A 22312-nucleotide genomic window follows, 5' to 3' on the forward strand; every position below is an offset into this window, starting at 1 on the left:
ACCAGGCCCTGGCTCGGCCCCCAGGTGCCAGCAAGCCCGTGCCCTGCTCACCCCCCGGCTGAGCAGGGGTGTCCCCAGCCCCGTCCCCCCAGCTGGCACTGTCTCCTCCGGCGCCTGTGGGCGAGTTTTCATACAAAACAGGGAAGGTAAAACCCCTGCCTTGTGCAAACTTAATAATAATAATGAACTGCCTAGCGCAATGCAAAGCACCAGCAGGATCCAGCCCCTGCCTAATGCTGGTTGTACGTTTAATAAACCAGGCAAAAATAACTTCGTATTTTATAAATTCTTCGAGCAGAAATGACCTAACAATATCCCTTTAAAACACAGTCATTGCTACATAACTTCTCTACAAACAAACCTTTCAATAACAGCCATCCAGGCGCTGAACAACATTCTTTCCTGATGTCAGTTTATTTCTCATTATGGCTAGAAGCTCATTAATTTCTAATTTTTTATTATTTCTTTTTAGGTTGCGACTTGCAATATCTTAACAGGCGTTTTATATTTATGTCATTTGCTTCTTGTTTCTCTGCAGGGAAAATGGAAACCTGGTCTAATAAATGAGAAAATGATGAAAACTTCTTGTACTCTGTAATCATAATAAATGGCTTTCTGCAATGGAACAGCATCACCTACATACAAAGCAATGCCAGTTTCAGGCGCTCTGGAAATTTTTGTTCTCTGTTTTCTGTAAGAGAACACCAACGTGGGCGTCGATGGGAACGTCCCTCCTCCAGCCGAGCCCCCCGGAGCGGCGGGGTGGCGGGGGCAGCTGTGGGACGAGCCGTGGGGCCGTGCTGCCGCCACAGCCGTTAACCGCTCACGGCCACCGTAACCCAGCTCTCGGGGGGGTGTCACACATCAAACCAACGTCCGCAGCGGGGTCGGTGCTGCCCCGGGCAGGTGCGGCCGCTCAGGCAAGAGCCCTTTGCAAGATGCCCCTGGTTCGAGACAGGCAGCGTCCTGCCCCCAACATCAGTGCCCCAACACGTATCTTTTCTTTTTTGTGCCTCTCCACTCCTGCATCTGTTCCTGGGGAAGGAATAAACATCTACTTGGTAACAAGTCAGAGTGGTTTTTTAAATGACTCTCAATCCATTTTCAAGCAGATCTACAATGTGAAGCAAGGCAAGAAAGCAGAAAGAAGAGACTACTTTGTCCTCATTCTGCATAATGTGGTCCCTCGCTGCACAAAGGAAATTTTCAGTGGTTAAATACAGCCATTAGAAAAAATTGTATGTAATGCTGCCAGATCTGCGAAGCAGAAGGCAGGCATCAGCTGGTACTATATTGCTCAAGACATGGCACATAAAAGATTTAATAGAGTCCCAGATACCCTGAACATTCAGCTGCTGCCAAATGGTTTGTATACAGCTGCCTTTGCTTTTATTGCATTAAAGGCATAAAGGGTTTGGAGCCTGCATTTGCGATTCAGGACATGAGATGTGCATTTAACATCTCCCAGTTCCACCCCACTTCATGGGGCCCCAGACAATGACGACGCCTCTATTGTCACCAGAGCTGGCAGCTCCTGCCCCCCTCGGCGTGGTCAGCACTCAACAGCCCTGGCTATCTCATTAATTTAGAGGGGACTAACGAGGACCACTGGCCTAGGTGGTATTAAAAAAGTAACACGCGGGGAAAACTCACCCTTGCCTTTGAAATACCTTTCTTTAAGGTAAGAGTTATCATTAAAAGCACAGCGCAGGAACAGAAGTGCTCAGAGCTGTCTCCCCACTCTGCACAAAGTTTGTTTTGCTCAGCAAAAGCAGCTGAGGAGTTGAGCCGGACTTTGTTTGACTTCCGAGAGCACCCCGGAGATTTTCGCCGCAGCCTGTCCCGCGGGCAGCCGCTGCCCCCAGCCACCCCCACCGCCAGGCACTACTGCCCACGCTACGGCCTGGCCCCGCGGCTTCCCGCGGCCGGCACGTCCCCCCTGTGCGGGGCTGACAGCACATCCTCCGCCCCAACCTCCGGGTAACTCCTGAGAGGGAGCGTGTGAGAGCAGCCGAGAAGTCAAGGGATGGGAGCCACGAGGAACCCGGCAGCGGGAGGGCCCCTCCGTGGTGCTGAGCTCCAGCAACGCTCCCGCGGGGCAAACGGGCACCGCAGGGAGACACAGCACCCCAAAGCTCACCTGGCCTTCCCGTAGCATCTGGAAATCAAAGATGGGGACAGAGGGACCAGCTGTAATGTGAGAAGAGCAAACCAACAGCAGCCTCTGGAGCGGGAACAGCTGGCACGGCTCCGAACCTCTCCTGGGGTCAGCCTGGTGGGGGCTGATCCACCAGCTTCCAACTGCTCCAGGGAAAACATTAAGAATTTCAAATATCAGACCACAATTTAAGGTTTAAAAACCAAAACAAAATTAAAAAAATAATACTAGAACGAAGTAAGTAGAACCTATCTGAGGGCCCTACACTTTTGGCCAGTTCGTCTTCTACTCCCACACACGCCACGACTGGAACTCGCAGGGACAAAGCTTGCCGGAAGCACACGCACCGCTTACACCCTCACACAAACCTGACTTTGGGAAAAGCCTCAGGATAAACCTCGTTCTGTAGGATCAAAGCACCCTCTGTCACACCACAGACTAAGTACCAAAAGCAAAAACAGTCTGTAACCTGCCAGGAATTATTTGGCTTCTTACTCGCCTGCCCCCCTCCCTGGTCTGTTCCCTACAAGCTGTTTCCCTGTTGCACCCAGCCACGGTGCAGCTGGCGTGGAAATAGGGAGCTGGGCTCTGGGTGTTTCCTGGTGTCCAGAGGACTCAGACATGATGTCCTTTTTGGAAGGCTTTTTTTGTTCTTGTTAATTCAGGATACTTTCCCCATTCGCCTATATTTTTGCTGCTCTGTACGTTTTTCAGTCCCACTTGCTCTCTCTCGGGCAGACTTTGCACTTCTTCCTTTAGAAATCCGGTAACTTTTTTCCTGCTGATTCAGAAGGAATCCAGCAGGCTGAAATCCCCGCTCAGATGAAAGGTCATCTAATCATTTAATAGCATGTCCTGACTTATCTCAAATTAATTATAAAGGGGCAGCACAATTTGTCTGGGCTCAAACAAAAGCAAGCAGTTTGCATTCTGGGGCAGGATCTGTGGAGCTGATAAATACTTGAGACTGCTTGATCTCAGCTTGTACAAAGATTATTTTTTCCTTCTGCAAAGCAGCTGTGATCTTAAATTAAGGCACCCCCAATCCTGTCCTCCGCAGATGCTGCCGTCACATCTGATGCAAACACCCACAGCTGGGTTCAAGAGATCTTCCTTTTGGTTCCGAACTGTGAGCAGTAGGTTTTCTCCTGGAACCTCAGCAGCTTTGGCCTTTGACAGCCGAGAGAGACGGGCTGTAATCCTTACGTACACAGACACCTCACTGACTTCGGCCCAGAGCCATCCGGAGGTTTCAGTGTACAAAGCTGGATTCTGCTTATTATGGTTTTAGAGTAGAGTCAAGTCTTAGGATTAGCACCAACACCAAACACCTTAATCCTTACAGTGAACCACAGCTGAACGCTGTTCTAGCTTAGAAAAATGCTTATTTGGAGCGCTTGCACCTTCCCCACGGATATGGATTTCTCCTCCAGCGTCTGCCAACCTCCCTTGGGTATCTATGGCTGAACCCCCAGTGTGGAGAACCTACAAAACTCCTGTTAGATACTGAAATGGTTAAAAAAAGCCTCCGTATTTCCTTTCTGCAGAGATGAAAAGCACTGCAGTTGTAAGTGGTCATTCTGGAAATGGCTGTGGCTCGGGGATGATGCATCGATCCATCTGGCAGACCTTATTTGATCCCAGCAGCGCTCTCCAACCATTAATCACCCGGAGCAGCAGTTTTCAGCTCTCAAAAATAAGCCAACCCCGATGAAGTCATGGGGAATTATCATGAGCAGAAGCACAACAAGAATCTGGCCCTAAGCTTCCCCCCAGCAAAGGAAACATCAGTCACCTCCGACACCCACCACCCCCCGTGCTGGCGGCCTAGGGCCCGGCCCTGCCTCGGCCTGAGGACAGCAGGGAGAGGATGTGCAGGACTGGGAAAATGCCCGGCCCAGCCCACGGCGCTTCCACTGCGCAAGCTCAGCGAGACCCAGCAGCCACCAGGCCTGTCGGGACCACCGGCACGACATTCCCGTGCCACGTCCCGCCGAGACACAGGCCGGAGCAGGGGCGGACCCTGGCCAGACCATCATTCTCCCCTCTCGGGCTGCCAGGGCCAAATCCCTCCCCCTTTTCCCCAGTATCTCTATAGCTGCCATTTTACTTGTAAGGTTGAAACTTGAAATGTCAAGCATAAACGTAAAGTTGCCTGTGGCACCCAAAAGCATTGTTTGGCTTTGGAACTGCCCAGGGAAAAGAGTCTCTGCCACAGGGGCCAGCGTGGCAGTAGCCTCAGGAAGGGTGTCGTGGAAATGGGAGATTCTGGAGCAGGACGAGCAAAGTTCTTCATTCAGAAGGACCAGAAGCAGCAAGGAGGCCCTTACCATGGTGTATAAATAACTCAAGCTTTTTTGGACAACTGAGTTCAGTTCTGATCACTAAATGTTACAGCAGGAGCAGGGAGAAAAGAGAAAGAACCGGTAATTTCTGACAGTCACATAAGCACGTGCTTACTGCACCTGAGAGCACCCCAACCACTGGGCTCACAGGGAACAGCTGGGTTAAATCCCAGTCACTCCAGTACAGCTGGAAACCAACCCCAGGTGCTCAGTGAGGGTTTGACACTTTGAAGGCAGACTGCAAACCAGGAACAGTCAGGTCTTCCTTGCAGAGAAGGATGAGAAGATTGTGATTACTTGTTTCTTGCCAGCTAGAGTGAGTTTGCTGAGCAAATAGAGACAAAAAAGCCAGTTAAGAAAGGGTTTACCGTAAACCCTGCATTGCTGTTCTGTCACTTAAAGAATAACCTCCAATATCGATTTTTGCCAAGCTCATCTTCAGACAAGCTTTCCTCTAACGGCTCACCTGTTAAACCAAGACAATAAACCGTTCACCTCTCTGAGAATTGTCATTCTTCAGAAAGCGGCTACATCTGATCAGCTGGAGGGAAATGACTGTCACGCAGCCTTGGAAGAGCTGCAGAGGACTTCAGTTGGCAGTTAACACCGCGCTGGGCAGAGCAGTGCCCGGGCGGGAGGAGACCTGCACTCCCCAGCCCCCCAGGATCCCCAATGCTTCGCTATCGAGAGCGATTCTGTACCAAGAGCTGCAGACAAAATCTTGCCAATTACATAAAAAAAATTAAAATCAATTCTCAGCTGCTATCAGGAAAGTAACAAACAGGGACCGTGCTATTCTGAATTGAAACCGAAGGCATTTGGCACGGCCCTGGCATCACAGGACGCAGCATCAGTTACCCTGTTATTTCAAAGCGATCTTCGGACCCGCTTTGTGTGATGATAGCACTGACGGTAATTGAAATCCAATCTTTGCCTAGTAATTAACATCTGTGTAGCACTTGTAATTAAAAAGATAATATTAAATTGCGCTACAGTTCTCATAAACATTAAGGATGAAACCAGCTAATTTATTTTTTTTTCAGGCGCAGCCAAGATAGCAAAGCTGAAGGCTGCCTCCCAGGTGTATCTGCAGCGGTACAATTAAAGTATCAGGCGTTCATTAAAAATGTGGATTCATTAAGCAGCTGGATGAAGCTCTGCTGAAAGCATCTACCTGCTTTTCAAAGGTCTGCCCAAGACTTTTGTGTCCGACCGGGAAGGACCCCGGCACCAAGGTCACCCACACAAGCCCAGCCGCGGGTGGACCGAGGGGGACGGCGGCTCGGCTGGGCCGTGAAGCACCCGCACGGCCCCGCTCCCGGGCTGTGCCCTGCTCGTCCCCGCAGCGCGGCCAAGGGCCTGGCCCTCTGCGAGCGGCGGCTCTGCTTGGGACAGGAAGGGTCCTTCCCCAGCCCCGCCGGTCCGGCCAGTGGCACACTCCCCTGGGGGCCACCAGACACTGGAGGTGGCCTGTGCCCAAACCACCCCCTGGGGACACTCCATGGGTCAAAACCTCCTCTGATCCCTGTAATTACCGTGCTGGGTCCCAGCTCCAGCCTTGGGACAGCCCACGGAAACCAGCACCTCCTGCAAAGCCACAAAGGCACGCGAGTTACGGGTGGGATCAGGTGGGAACCGCTGGCAACCGCCACCAAAGATCACCTCAGGTTTATCAAATCGGATTTATCTAATCGAAAGCCTTCTCAAAAAGGCAACAGTCGTGTTGACTCTGACAAAAGCAACAACCTGGCAGCTGGGTCCTGGGCATCTGACAACACTGCCCGGCTCGCAGATGTTCTCCTCTCCCCACAGCCAGAGGGAGCGAAGGAGGAAGGACGGACAGACAGACAGACAGACATGCTCTCTCGAGCACGGCTGGAAGTGCAGCCATGGGCAGCATGAAGCCGTGGCCCTTGGGCAGGCTGAACCACGAACAAAAGGTAAACTGATGATAACCTGAAACACAGGACAGTAAAACCAGGTGACGTAAGGGGAAAGGGCTGGGGCTGAAGGTGCCCCCGCTCAGGAGCCGCTCCCCTACAGGAACAGGCCCAGAGCAGGTACCCAACATCTCAAGGATGCTGGTCCCTTGAAGGTGTCCCCCTCCCGCGGCTGCTGGGGGAGCGGGGCTCAGTGAGTGCAGGAGGCTGGAGACGAAAAGCAGGAGCTCATGCAGCCCCTCACCGTCCCTTCGGGGCCAGTCCCGCTGGGCGTGTTCTGGTAAGACGCGAATTCCAGGCCTGTCCCTCGAAGAGCTCCAACAACGGTGTCGCTGGCTCAGTGGCTCCAGCGCAGTCTGGGGGGATGTCACAGCACCTCGCTGTGCGTCCACACCAGAGCCCCGCAGCAGCCCTGACGCCCCGGGGAGGGAGGCGAAGCCCTGGGAGCAGGACGGCAGTTGCCCACAACTTACCCATGACGCTTCCCCCACGCTCAGCGGGGACACGTTACTATAATACTGTCTGATCCTGAATAACAACATACTTTGAAACAACCAAAAACCTTCATTGCTTGATTGTTGCAGCTTATTTAACCAGAACTTTGTTCTGGGCACAGTTCTGACAGAGTGTCTCTGGCAGCGTTTTTCCCAACTATTATCTCCCGCACACAAAGACCCATTTAAAAGAATGGGACACCTGCAGCGTGGTCCCAGCGCCAGCCCGCGCACAGATCCCCTGTCAGGCCCTGCTGACGAGCCGGGCTGGGTGACACAAACAAGCGGGCGGCTGCTGGCCGTGATGACAGCCCCCCTGGCCCTCCGCATCTCTCGGGCTTTGGGCCGTGCCTCCGGACCGGGCCGTGCCGACGGCAGCGCCCGTGGCCAGGCCGGCACGGCAGAGCCGCCCGTGTTGGGACGCTCCCTGGGCACTTGTGCTCCTCAGCACAACAGACGCTTCCAGGCGTGACGCTCGCACGCTGCTCCCGCCTGCTTCCGTGCCCGGCCCAGGGGGATGCGTGGCACAAACAGGCACCTCCTGCTGCGGCGCTGCTGTTGGCCACCAACGGCCCCTGCCCGCTGGCCCACCGGCCCTGCACGGCCAGACCCCCCCTGCGCGCTCACCCGCAGGGCTGCACCCGCCTGGGCACCTGCCCGCCACAGACACCAGGTACTGCAGCCCCGGCGTTGCAAACAACGGTGCCAGGCAGCTGGGACCACTTTATAGCTACATCTGTAAGAGTAACAACAGGAATTTAATAACACAGCCTCCCCTTCGGATGCAAAGGTCAAAACCAGAACCGATCTCCTCAGGTATAAAGCAAATGAAAAGCTGTGAAGCTGCAGCGAGTGGAAAATGCCCATGAGCCTCAGGAGCCACGCTCTGGGGACGAGGTTACCGGCTCGACAAATCTGCCTTCACATCTTCAGGAGCTGATCTTGTTTTCTGTGCCAAACACCTCGCCACATTTCACTCCCTAAGATATTTTTCGTGGAGTCTTACGACTTTACTTTTTCCCTGCTGAAAGTTGTGCTTTATCACAAGATTGATGAAGGACTAGTTTGTCAGAACACCATAAATCATTAAAATCTCTTTAATCCAGTACTGCTGTTTGCTACGGCCAACTTGTAACAGTAGCTGATAAAACTTTTATTCATAGCAAGCCTGTTGGTGTTCTCAGGCCGTGTCAACACTTACATTAAAAATGCCTTTCTCTGCTGCTGATGTTAGAGACAAAATCCCCTTCTGACCCAAAATAAAACCTGCTGTTCAAGATCACACCTCAGTGACCCACACATCAATAACAACAACTCGGGAGTCTTAAGAATGCGTTGGTGTTCTCATCTCGTGCAGATCTGCAGACCTCCTCGAAGCTCAAGAGACCCACATGGATTTGTATCATCTACGAACATGGCAGCCCTCTGTGTACTGGGAGATAAAACACATCTCATAGGCAGAGCTGGGAGCGTGCTCAAAACACATCCAGAACCAGGATTATCCATTATATATATATTTTTTTTTTCCCCTGAATGAACCTTATTCCTGCCTTGCTGTTGACATAAATGGCACACAACCAGGGCACTGAAACTATGTCAGGAAAAGCTCTCCTCATCGGCACCTGCACACAGCAAGGGGGGAGATGAGTTCTAGCTGGTGTCTATCATGGAATATTTCCCAATTTTCCTACAAGAATTAATGACATGAGGGTGCAGAATGTTATCTAGATGCTCTGAATCCCATGATTTACAGCAATTTTAGGTGGTTCAGATTAAGCACTTCCTGGTAATGTCATGCTGAGAAAATAACGTCTTGTCAGACATTAAGCAGATGTTTCTATAATCGAGTTTTGGATATGGGCGATTATCCGACTCACAGCTCCAAAAACATGTAGACTTCTTTACCTCATGAAAGCCATTAATCCAAATAAACAAGGAAAAACTAAAGAAGTGACAGCATATAAACCTTAGAAACAAAAAAGAAAAAGAAGCATTTTTCTTTACTTTTGTTTGTTCTGTACCCTCGCCCCACCCGCACGCCAGCCATACAGTTTCATCAGTTGATAGAAATTGTTGTCAGTCAAATATCTCAAAATCTGATGTCAGTACTAAATTTTAAAACAAGTAACGTAGGTGTTTCGGATCACCCTTTGGGCATAGTCTTGAGCACGTGTCCCCAGCGCGGCGTGGCCCAGGTTTGCTGCCCTTAAGGCCACCGAGGAGCAGACCCTTGCCAGGGAGGGCTCCAAGTGGATGGGAACCGTGTTCCCCGCTGTGCGGATGGCTCTGCCGGGAGCGGGGAGGAGGACAAACAGGGAGATGTGTTCTGGAGCTGTCACGCTTCCTACGGAAAGGCTGTTAGGCATCTCAATCTTTGGGTAGCTTTAATCACATGCTCATATCTCTGCTGGGCTTTTCTGGCTTTAGTATTATTTAAAGAAGAATGATGAAAAATCAGGCCAACCTGCAGAACTCCCTGAAGACACCATGACCCATCCTCTTCCTGCCTTCTGGATGGATCCAGACCTGGATCCACCATTTCCTCCAGCTCGACAGATTTACATGAGGATCTGAACCCCTGCATACAACTACAGTTAACAAGTCTTTTCTGAAAAAAGTGGGCAAGTACATCCTCCTATGACTGACATACATTTTGAGTTAAGTCTTCTATTTGGAGTCATCTCTCATTAAGGCCACGATTACAGTCCGTGATGTTTTATACGCTGGTCAAAGAGGCAGACAAAATGATTTTTTTGGTTACATATTTGATAAAACTTGGGAACAGAGAGAAATTGAATTATTTCCAGTGAAGAATGGAGGGCTTTATTTAATCTCTGAATGTAAATTAATGTTGAAGCTTTTCCTGATCCCAAGGCAAGAACATTCACTGTGCCATTTCGAAAATCCTCATCACTCATCTTGAAATGGCGCTGCCGGGCGATGGCCTAATGCCTTCGTTTGTGCTGCTGCCACAACGCGCCTCCCGGGCACCACCGCTTCCATTCTGCGCTGAAGTAAATAAATATAGGTGTAACTTTTCAACTAAGAAAGAAGGGGATACTCGTGTTTCACAGTGCAAAACCTTCAGGAGGGATTAATGGCACTTGCAGCCAAATGCTTTTTCCTTGTCAGAAGCTCGCTTCATTGCGCCAATGTGTTTACCACCGAATTGCTGCAAAGGGATCAGCCCTGGTAGGCATCTCCTCTCGTGAAGATCCTTTGCACTGACACACCTTGTTTTGCAGCACCAGGTCCAAGGTCTTGCAAAGAACCCATAAGAGCTGTCACACCTGTGCCTAAGACACCAGCAAATTGTGGCGTGGCTCCCAGTGTAAAGTTCATTAAAAACAGCTCATATGCCAGAGCTAGAAAAACCTCCCAAACGTTCATACGTAATGTTGGGTCTGCCAGCTGCAACCCAGAAATCAGAATAACTATAGACAATTGTTACTTGACAGCAAACACCCCTGTGCACATACTGTGCATGTTGCACACAGCATTAATTTCTCCATCAAGGGCAGCACCACTCCCCAGGTTTAAAGTCAATAACTTGCCTGGAAGGAAATTTGGCCAGATTATAGTCCCATCTGCTCACCTTTGCTTTTCAATATTGCAATAAAATCCCTAGAATCCTTCCCTGGGGAAACAGGGCAGTTCAAACCTAGCCCTTGTAGGATCTGACCACACACAGCTTTATTTTCCCTTTGTCCTGCACACCCAACACTCAACATGAAGCATTTGGAGGGTGACCAACAGAGACCACACTAAGGAACTACTACAGTATAAAACCAGCAAAAGTGTCAGGGAGAAAACATCATTTTGGAAGGGAGAGGATTAATGATAATTTGCAGTTAAGACCAACTTAGCATGCCAAGCACAACTCTATAAACTCCCGATGAATTCCATTGTGACCGTTGTTGACCCTCCCTTTAGGAAAAGCAAGAAGGTGACTGTCACTGCAGCTCCTCGAGGACATGTCTCCTCCAGCTCCAGCACCTCCACATGTGCAGGAACCCAACGTACAAAATGCTCCTAGTCCCTCCTCCACGAGGAATCTCTTGCAATTCTGCTAACAATGGATTTCTGTCAGGGGTGGCTGGAGAGAGCCGTGTCTCCTGGGAGAGACGGCTGGGGAGATGGGGGTCCGCCCAGATGGGGGCACAGGGGCTGTGCACCAGCTCCTCCTGCCTGGTCTCCCCCTCTGCGGCCACCACCCGGCTGAGCCCGGGCAGATGGGCCACCAGCAGCCGAGGGGCTGCCGCCACCCTGTTGCCAAGCATCGCTTCACAAGGCTTTCTACCAAACAGGACTTCATTACACCCTCTCACCCAAACGAAGAAGCAGGCTTCCAGCACTCAACAGCAGAGCAGAGGATCTTCCTACCACAGCTCTCCTGTTAGGCATCCCCGGAGCTTTCACGTCTCCACCCATTCACGCTGCTGCGTTCCTCGCCGTCCCCACGCGGCCCAGCCCCGCGCACGGCTCCGGGAACGCCAGACAGCTGCTCCCCGCTGGCGCAGCGCCGTGGCTTCGGCCTGGCCGCCCCGAGGAGAGCGGCCGCCCGACCCAGCCCTGCGGGCCATGGCAAGCAGACCCATTTTGTGGCAAACTGCTCACCGGATTAACAGCACGGGGCACCGGGAAGGGGCAGGTCAATACCCAAGCTCACCGCTGCCGCCGAGCGCTGCTTGACCACGGCTCGAGTTCTGCCTCGGTCCCGGAGGCATCGCCCCGCAGGCAGAGGGGTCTCCAGCTGGAGTAGGTACTCTGCCCAGGAACAACCCGGCGTATCTTACTCTCTCTGATAAGACAGAAGATAATAGCAGGGGCTGAAAACTAGTTTTCTCATCTTACGCAAATGTTCTCCTTTAGGTTTGCATCTGAGCGTGTTTCCCTACTGAGGAAATAAGGCAGAGCAGCGCAGAGCTGAGAGCCTCGGGGTGCAGCACGAGGCCCAGAGCTCTGCAGGGAGCACACGCAGGGCACCATTTTGCAACGAGAGGAGTGGCGGCCGAAGGCAGCTCCTCCACCCTTCCTAAATGGCACTTGTCAAAGCGGCAGCTGGGAGGAATGGGCTGGCTGTTATTTAATCTGCAGTATGGTTTGGTTTAACTGCACCATGTGCGGGATATGAACAGATAAATATTTTATACTGCATTGCCCTTTATTTAGGGGAATTTTTAGCACTTACTTTTAAAAACAATTTTTAGATCAAAAGTCATAATATAGCACAACAATCTTACTGCAACACTGTTCTGTGAGTGAACAACATTAACAGAAGGATTCTTGATGGGTTTTGCACCTAAATAGTAACTAAACAGGAGGTGAGAGTGAAGAGCAGAGACACAAAAGACTTTTAATAAATACTGTTACTTTTCTTTCTTTAAAAAAATCTCATGTGTTTACAGTCCAGAGTCTTCTCCTCAGGGAGGTAGAATTCCTGATCATACGGAAAAAATATAGTTTATCACAACTGTGATGGGTCAGTAAGAATAAAAGAAGTATGAAACATTAGAGAAGCATATTTGCAATTGTCTAAGTGACACTATAGCTGAGGTTTTATTTCAGAGAACAGTATCTCCAGTTTGTATGAAAACAGAAAGCACTAAATTTAGAATTCATCCATATTTTCATTCCCAGTCTTTTAACTTTATGAGCCTATTGAAACAGCTAGTATTTTTGCTCTCCACATTATATAAATAACATGCCCAGAGGTTTCTGCAGGCCTTGCCAGGTCGTACCAACGGCCCCCCACCGCCCACCGGCGCACCCTGGCGATGGCCAACAGTGTCATTAACGGAATGACCAGGGACTCAGATCCACTGGGAATCACATCCTATCACTTGTGCCGCTCACAAAACCCGTTTGCTATTCCACGGCCGACTTCTCAGAAGCTCTTTGCTCGTGACAGGCTGAGCAGCTTGACCCTTCCCTCTGCCCGTTGCTCACTTCCCCGTTTCCCAGCCGAGAGCAGCGGTTAGCAGAAGGATGTAGCGATACAGACAAAAAAGAGCAGGTACCCGAAGGGCAGAGCCGCGTGCAGCTGAGGCATAAGAATTGGTCATTTCTGCCTCTTCCCCCAGACCTGGGGCAGAGAATGAAACGAGAAGCAGAGACGTCCCAGTGCACAGCTCCGGGCCTGTGCCTGGGGACACGTCAGGAAGCAGCGTTTCTGTTCCTGAAGAGCAGCAGGGTCCCTGGGACGTGGGGCAGCACCTGCCCTGCTCCGTGAGACTCCTGCAGAACCTGGGGATCCCCCGTGCCACAGCATCTCCTCCTCCCCTCACAGAAATGAGATGCAAATGTACATAAAACCGAGACCAAGGTCTGTGCAGACTCAGCTGCGTGCAGCTCGGGGCAGGCGTATGCTGGGCGATACGGGGGGCACGGCGGGGAGCAGACTCCATCCCAGGCAGAGGTAACAAGAAATGCACTCTCATGGTCTCCCCAGGCTCACCACATGAAATACCCAACTCTCCACACAACCTTTCTGATCCATCTCTAAAGGTCTATTCCACAACAACAACTTTTTCCACATCCTCTTTTTGCCTGTCTCCAGAATCCATCAATATGGTTCATCTGGGAAACAAGGCAAACCACTACCAAATTCTTAGAAGACTGGAAAAGAGGCAATTTCAAAGGAGAAAGGCAGACAGGAGAACTGGGAGGAAGAAAAGCACATCATGTGCCCATTAGCGGGAAGGACACTTCCTAGTAAGCCTGGCTCACGGGAAGTTTCTGTCCCATGGCAGGTCCAGCCCAGGCGCTGCAGCTGACTTCTGGGGCACAGCACAGGCGACTGCGACAGAATTTCCTCCAACCTATCATTACAACAACAGTTTCTATTGTTATTTGTACATCAGTTGCATCACCTTCTGTTCATATTTCTCATTTTCCATTTTTTCTTCGCTGCTGAGACACAGAAAATCTCAACTGCCTTTTACTGGCTTGTGGGCAGCTCCTGTATTCACCACAGAAAACCCAGAACAGAGCTGTACCCGGTACAGCTTTATGGATTTGTGTCTGTACCACTACCATGACACCCAGACTCGTTTTTAAGCAGTGCACAGACACTTCAGCAGGAAGCCATGAACTTCAGACTTCTCTGAATGCTGATCCAAGGCACAAGAGAAATAAATCATGTGAAGAAAAGGAGCAAGTCTCCTTCCGCAAACATCATTGAATTATGGTGCTGCCTGGAGTAACAAAACGGGTACACCCCATAATGCTCTGGGTAAACCCAGACATTATTTACTTTAATAAACTATTAGAAAAGCGCTTAGGGAATATTTGCTGTATCATGCTGATATATTTGTAATTTCATAAGAACACAGGACACTGTTCCTTATCATTTATGACATTAAGTGGTTTGTAATTGGATTGTCCCACCATGAGCATTAACAGAACATCCCAGACCCACAAGCTGCAGCTTCTAAGGGCCTGTAGAGGACTTTGATGTCCGATGCAGCTTCAATTTTATTGTTGCCAAATCCTGCATCTGATGCTGAAACATCTCATGCTCTTGGTTCAGTTAACTAGCTTGTGGGGGTGTGTTGTATGATGGCTTGTCAGAACAAAAAAAAAGATCCAAATGCTGGTCCTATTTAAGCCACTGTGAAATTTATAATTAACATTAGCGAAGCAAGGCACATTTTATTTACTTTAAAAATAAGACTTTTGAGTGTCGGCCACATTGGAGCAGCAGCAGTGTTGCTGTCCGGCCGGCACAGAGGGCAGACAGAGACACCCGGCTGAGGCAAGGCACAGCCTGTGGGCAGGCTGAGCCCGGGCAGGCTGGGCTCAGGCAGGCTGAACATGGGCTCTCTTCAGCATAACTGCTAGAAGAACAATAATCAGATTTCCAATTATAAACCCAATCAATTGCCAAAATATTCTGTCCTCTGTCCTCACACACAGATGACGGTTTAGGAAATTCAGTAATGCATTTAGGTTGCGTTGCTTTGTAGCCAGCCCAGCTCTGCCCTCTCCCAACCCCCCAGGTTTCCTTCTCAGAGTCTGTGAGACTCCTGCAGAATCTGGGGATCCCCCATGCCGCAGCACCTCCTCCTCCCCTCACAGACCTTTGCCCTCCCTCTCCTCACCCCACGGTTAGGGCGGCTCTCCTGAACGCAAGGGTCAGTGTTTGATTCAGACATCTGCCACTCAGCGGACAGCACCCGTTAATCCATGGCAGGGTCTCCCTGGTCAGAGACCCAGAACTGCGACTGTGTTTGTGGCTTAACCAGGGGGTGTGGTTAGAATTTAATACTGAGAAAACTCCCATGTAAGAGTAGGAAGAATCTGAGCAGGAAACAGCTTTTAGCCTTGGTGCGTACATGGTAACGTATGTGAGAAAAACTTCCTGCTGACACCAGCCAGGGCAAGCTGTTGTGGCATCGATGGGCAGAAGCAGTCCTGTGGTTCACCTAGGGCTGCTGGGTCTGCCTCCAGCCGCAGAGGAGACGCTGGCGCAGTGCCCCGCTGAGCCAGCCACCGAGCCAGCCACCGAGCCAGCCACCGAGCCAGCCACCGAGCCACGTCTGCCACAGGCACTGCCTGCTCCCGCAGCCTGCACCCCACACAGGGGTCTATCGGCCCGTGGCTCCCCCCGCAGCACCCTTTGCAGGGCCCCCTCGGGTAGTTACGAGCTGTTGTACAAACGGTGGAACAGCAGCAATAGCGGGCGATGAAAAACGAAAGCAGCACTACCTTCAGAGCCAGGACACCCAGCACGGGTTTTGTCTGGCAGGAGAGACCACAAACAAAAGCTAAAGGTCCAACCAAGTCCAGGCAGGGATGACGGGGTAAACAAAAAGCAGGCAAAGAACATGGCAGAGATGTCCTAGAGGGTCCAGCCTACGGTGCTGCGTCACCGGAGCGCCAGCTCGGGTTAGTAACACCAGCAACCAACCACAGCTCTGCAGCAGGAACCAGCAGGACACCTTGATTTTCAAAGGGCACATAAGACCGTGCTGGACGCTCCCGTCCATAGGGGCCTCTCTGCCACTCTCGTTCCGGGCAGCTGGAGGCTGCTGCGGGGCTCCCGGGGGATTTGGTGGAGGAAAGAGAAAATGCCCCTGGGAAAGCTTGGCTCCGTGCCTCCGGCTTCCAGGACTGCGCCGTGCCCTCTGGGGAGGTGTTTCTCTTGCCTACGCTGTAACGGCACTGCATCATTTGACTCTTTATAGCAAACAAGAACCTCATAGTCTTTACACAAACATGTCATGGGGAAGATGTATTATGGATTTGCTGTCTAGGCTTCCTCCCACAAGCGACCTTTTTGCAGACTGCAGTAGGAGAGCAGTGTATATGCCTATTGCTGGGTGACTTCAGGGCTGAGAAAGCCCCGCGAAGGGGTACGGGGCCTGAAGAGGCCTCAGAAGCAGCAGCATCTTCCTCTCCTTTGATATTTTCAGGAATTACCTGACCCACAGATCCTTGTTTTGCAGGGCAGAGCAGGTGAAAAGCGGATTCCTCAGACGGCAGCGCGATGACGAGCACAGCACACGTCCCCTGGCACGGGGCAGCCCTGAGGCTGCGAAGGCACCAGCCAGGGCTGCCAGCAGGTGCGTCCCCAGGAGCTGGGACGGCACCGCGGGGCCCTGCAGCGGAGGCTCGATGTCCCCATGCCAAGGAGTGAGGGCGGGTCACCTCCCTGCGCCCTGCCCTGCCCTGCCCAGCGCAGGGCTCCCCGCCAGGGCACTGCCGCCCTCCCACCACCCGGGCCTGACGGACTCATTAACGACATCCCGATTAAACGGGGAACGGCGACAGTTGCTGCGGGGAGGATCTCGCCACGCGGACACATCACCCAGGGTCACGCAGGTTTTTGGAGAGGGCCACGTCCACCCGGCCCTGAAGCCCAGCGCCACACCGCGCCCCGGCAGGACTCTACCCGGCGCCAGCTTCAGCCTGCACCAGCTGGGTGTCCCCTTGCACTTACAGACACGGGCATCCTTTCTCCTTTCCATTTCATGGTAGCTTTTCAAAAGAATTTTAACTAATTATATGAAAGTATACAAAACTTTAAAAGATTTTGTATTTCGTGTTTCCTTTTTTCTTCATTTTGTACAGTTCAGAGGCATTAGGAGAAGGAAAAAACACAGGGGAGGAAAACCAACAAACCAGCTCGGAAGTGGATACCAGAGGCGGCCACAAGTGACACCCCTGGGGCCAACAAGATTAAATAATGAGAGTGAGGCGAGGATGAGGAAACGGGGCACAGGAGCATTCAGCACCCTTTGCTCTTCCCTCTTCCATCGCTCTCCACCACCACAACTGCCAGTGACAGTTTATCACGCCACCGACACGGGACACACAACCAGCGCTGGCTCCTCCCGAGGCCTCACCACCGCCGCTGTGACACCCTGAACCGGCACATCGATGGGGAAGGGGGGGGGACAGCGCTCCCGGCCGTGCCAGCCCCAGCCGGGGCGGAGGGGGACGAGGCCGCAGCGTCTCAGCCAGACCCGCCCCTTCGGGCAGCCCAGGGCTCGTTCCGCTCAGCGAGGAGCTCTGCTGCTTTATAAAGCAGGCTCACACCAGGAGGGATCCAGGCTGCTGGACTTGCTTACGGCTTCATGAATTAAACATTTGTGTCTGTTTTCCTAAGAAAATGAGGTTATGGGGTTATTTTTTTCACACTCACCCCTACCAACTTGTAGGACTGTTGGCCAGTTTCAGCCAGATTTTATGGATGAATGGACACTCAAAGATGTAAAAGTTCCTCTCAGCTTTGTGAAAACCATCCAGACAACACAAAAGACGGCAATCCAGAAGGAGGGAAAGGGTCCATCATTAATTAAACTGCAGTATTAGACACCAGGAAATCCTTGTGAATTCATCACATCAAACCAGGCTTTGCTGCTACACATGGGTTAGCAGAGACAAGCCGTGCTCTGGCAACAAGGCACAGATCCTCTCGGCGTCAGTGCGCTTTTGATAGCAAAAGACAACTTGACGAGAGAAAATGACAAAACTTCAGGCACGGAGTAAGAGGCACCTTCCCCAACAGCTCCGCAAGAGCCAGGTGGAGCACGTCTACGAAGTGTGGGGGAGCAAACCAAATGAAAGCATCCTCTGGGTTGTTTTGTAGCAGATAAAGGAGAGAGACTGGCTCACGCAAAGATTTTATTCTCGGGTGTGCTAAGACCTGCAGCACATTTCTCAACTCCCAACATGCAGCCAGCACAACCAGCGGGCCCACCCGGCCCCCACGCCCAGGAGGGGAAGCGTACGGGGAAGGGGCTGTGCGAGCAGGGAGGAGGGTCTGTGAGAGGAGAGAGGGTGTCCCCGCTGCACCGCAGAGGCTGTCCTCCCCCCATGGAGAGGCGCAGGAGACTTTCCCGACACAAGATGGCATGGATCAGCAGACAGACTACGGAGAGCTCAGGGTTAGTCTGAGTAAGTGTCACATTCAAACACGGCAATTTGCAACCAGCATCCTGTTTTCCTCCAAGCCTCCTGGCGGCTTGGAACCAGCAGGCTCCAGGACTCGGAGGGACAGAGGCCGTGTGAGCCACAGGATGAGAAACGAGTGAGGGGCGAGCGTGGCACAGAGTGCGAAACCATCCCACTCCACAGCCAGCTCCCGGGAGCTGCTGCTTGCGCCTGCCCCCCTGCAGGGACGGAGCCCTCCCGTGAAGGGACAGCCCCAGAAGGGGAGTCCTCAGAAGGGGGTGCAGCAGCCACACAGCCCCAGGGCAGGGCTCTGCTCTGCGGCAAGTCCTCACCCGCGCATGGCAACCTGTAGAGGTGGCCCAGGGGCCACCAGTGGGGTTTTGGGTGGAGGAAGGTGCTTCCACCCTTTGCTCCCTTACGCCGCTTTCCTGGCCACAGCCTCCTGGCTGCTGGCGCCAGCATGGGTCCCACCTCCCGTTCCACCTCCGGTCCCACGCCGTCCTGACTCATCCACAGGGAATGACGGGGGCTGAAATAAACCCCAGGCAGTTTCTAATGCAAATGTTAATAAGGCACTGGGTATATAATGATAACAAAAGTGGGCAGCTTTTACTATAAATCACTGTCTTTCTGATCCTTCAGAAACCCCAAAAAGAGCCCTGGCAGGGGTGCACACGATCATGTCCCAGGCCTCTGTCCAGCAGAAGTCACTGTTCCCTCCATCACTCACCATCATTCAGCAGCATTTCCTGCCCTGTAATTTTACTGCTGCTGCCCCCACAACCCAAGATCCAGACCGTAAGGTACTGTTGGACCACTTCAGCTTTTCATTCTTTGCCATTCTCTCTCCCATGGCTTTTACTAATGACACATTTACAGCTTAGCAACGTCCAAGAAAGGAAAATATATCATTAAAAACTAACTAGGAGGTTGTATCCGAGGGAGGATCACCCTCCGTGTGCTCCGTGCTCTCACACACCCACTCCTGGTCACTGCCAGAGGAGGGAGCTGGGCTCCCAGCCAGGGGAGCTGCCCCTGTGCCAGACACCACATCCCTCGCATCACTCCCTACTCCTGCAGTTGTGTATCTCCTGCCTGGAAGACCCTCCTACATCCCACGCAACACCCTGTGCAGCTTTGGGGGCCAAGCAGGACGGTGCCCAGCAAGCACGGCCCTTCCCTCCCCCAGGGCTGGGGCCACCCAGCAAAACTCGCCCAGGTGGGGCCAGGTGGTCAAACACCAGAGGCTGCTGGCATCCTGGGACTCGTGGAGACCCCTCACCTGGCTGCCCCCTCTCATTAACCAACAGCCCTTTTGGAAAGCAAACACATTTCAACCTCTGGAGCCTCCTGATGACGTGGCGGGTCCTCCCACTGCCCTCCCACGCCAGGGTCAGGGCCACCACCAGTGAGCGAACGAGCGATGAGGCCAATGGCTGGCAGGGACGTGTGTCTTGAGACCCTGCCTGTGGCTCTGACAAACCCTCGGCCTCACGCGACCTCCACTACAGCAAAGGAAAAAACAAGGGCAAAAAATACCCGTGGTATGTTAATATCAAAGGATTATGTTTGAGGCCTTTCTTTTGGGGGAAAAATCCAACCTTTATAAAGTCTGAAAAAACGACAAAGGATCAAAGATCCTTTGATATCAAAGAGGGATTCAGTTGAGAATAGACTTTAAGGGAATTTTATTTATGGTATATCAACTGGGTGGGCATTTATGACCTTTAGAAAATGGATTAAAGCTTTTCTATACCCAGCTTCAGGCTGTGTGAATTATTAAAGCAACAAAATCATGAAGTCGAAGCACTCCTGCAAGGCAAACCGTGTTACAAACGAACTTTCTTTGGAAGGGGCAGGCAGAAGGCACTGTCCGGGAGCAGCAGCCTGAGCAGGGAGGGCCACCAGAGCCTTGGCCCAAGCTGATGGCCTCCTCCGCTGGCCCCGCCGTGCTCCACGCTCACCCCGCCGTACTGAGGACGGCTGTCCCTCACATCTGTCCCTCAGGGCTGTCCCTCAGGGCTGTCCCTCACATCTGTCCCTCAGGGGTGTCCCTCAGGGCTGTCCCTCACAGCCGTCCCTCACGGCGTCCCCCACCACAGCTCCTGCCCGATCCCCACCCACTGCCCCATGCACCAAAAGCCCAGGGGTTTGTCTGGGATCCCTGGTCTCCAGGCCCCCAGCATGCAGCCCGAAAGCTGTAAAAAGCTCTTTAGTTCCAGACAGGTTCCCCTGAACCTTCACTGGTCCCATTCAAAAATTACTCAAAGAAAAAAAATAAAATAAAGAGAAATGACAGCAACACCCACCAGGCCCCTGTGGGCTGTCTGCACGGGCCCACCCACCCCAAGACATATTTGTTCTCTCTGGAAAATTTAGTTTCATGCTGCTGGTCATTGCAGCCCTCACCCCCTGGTTTAATCCCTTATTTCCACCAGCAGACAAAGACATAAATTCGTGCTGAAGAACTTCAGATACGTTTTCATTTCTTCACAGCAGTAAAGTGAAAATAATGAGTTCCCATAACCCTGTGCAGTTCTTTGCCCCTTGGGAAAAAGGCAGCAGTGACTGATTTGAGGGATAATCGAGAGGGAAGCCCAGGTGGGAGGAGGCATACGGGGGCCAACACTCCCTTGGCTGCCTCCCAGTTTGAACAAAGACCGAAGCCAGGAGAGGTCAATTTTTAAGAAGGGAGACATCAGGTTAGCTGCACTGCAACCAACACCTTCTGAGATTCCCGGGTCTCATCACGTCTCCCGTGAAGCGTAATGAAACTCGCAGGGCAATTCCCATAAAAACAGGGGGGTCACAAACTGCATCACATTCTGGAAACCGTGTTCTGGCTCCTGCTCCTTGGGTAATGGCAACGGAGCAGCTCACACCTGGGCAACTGCTGCTGCTTGAGAAAGGAGCCTGGGCTACGGGAGAAACACAGCACTCCCATTAAAACACTGAAAATCAAGTATTATTACCCCTAATACGTATGGAAAATATTACACATTTGCTAATTTGAGTAAACATGGAATTGAGCATGAGCTCTGTTTGATTCATAGCATATTAAAGATGATTAAACCCATCTCCAGGAAAGAGAAACTGCCCCGTTTTTGCAGATATGCCAGAGCCACAGCTGAGGGGCTCTCCAGCCTCTTCAAAAGTGATTTCTGAGCTCCCCTTTCCTTCCTGAGGTACAGTTCCTGTGCCAAGGACCACACGGTCTGCCCCGAGAAGAGCACAAAATGTGAGTGGGAAGCAAATACCTGACCCAAAGCTACCCAGCGAGGTGCTGCCTCCTCGGGCTCGTCACTCTGGCATCACACGGCAGCACAGATCTCACAGGTCACTCACTGCACACGGAGGGTCTACACCCCCATTTGAGATGGACGGGACACTGGCTCCTGAATACCTTCCTGAATGTGGGCAGACGGTGCTTAAATCAACCAAAGCAACTAAATTACTCATAAATTTCAAATAACAGTTTTCAGGTAGGTAGTTCTACATTTTCTGTAATTGTGAGTTGTAAATGACTTTGGAAATGTAAAAAGCTTTTCTCAGTATCAAAGGAAATTTAGCATATTGACATAATTATCCAGAAAGATGACAGATGAATCATTTCAGCATTTTGTTAAAAGTGTATATACAATTCTGATGCCTGATAGACTGCTACGTGCTAGACTTAACCTTACTTTAACATAAACAGAAAAGGAAGCAGCCATGAGGAGCAGCTCTCTTCAAAGCCAAAAAGATCCTGCCCTGGGACAAGAATATTTTTTTTCTCCTTTTCATGTTCTAAGCAGAATTAATTTTCCAGCACCAAGTGCTACTGCTCAACAGAATAAAACCTCTTTTTTTTAAAAGCTCATATTTGGAAGGATGAGTCTTCTCATATGAGCTTGAAAAAAAAATGTTAGCTGCCATTTTGAAGGAAGATTTTGAGTTAGGTTTTGGTCTTTGACGATGAGCAGAAGTCACAAGACC

The 22312-nt window shown here is 51.6% G+C and overlaps 1 protein-coding gene across 2 annotated transcripts in view; it reads right to left on the minus strand.

The window, feature by feature from the left end:
* Positions 1 to 22312, minus strand: part of STK32C (serine/threonine kinase 32C) — an 80700-nt gene that overhangs the window by 10617 nt on the left and 47771 nt on the right. The window contains exon 1 of one of the 2 annotated variants that reach the window (XM_074908021.1): positions 2141 to 2225. The exons of the other annotated variant lie outside the window; for it this stretch is intronic. Within the exon in view, the coding sequence (XP_074764122.1) occupies positions 2141 to 2158 (18 nt within the window). The 5' untranslated portion in view covers positions 2159 to 2225. Of the gene's footprint in view, positions 1 to 2140; positions 2226 to 22312 lie in introns of those variants that run through there. 2 annotated transcript variants of the gene reach the window in all.

Source organism: Athene noctua, chromosome 5 (assembly GCF_965140245.1).
Source record: "Athene noctua chromosome 5, bAthNoc1.hap1.1, whole genome shotgun sequence".
Classification (NCBI taxonomy): Eukaryota; Metazoa; Chordata; class Aves; order Strigiformes; family Strigidae; genus Athene; species Athene noctua.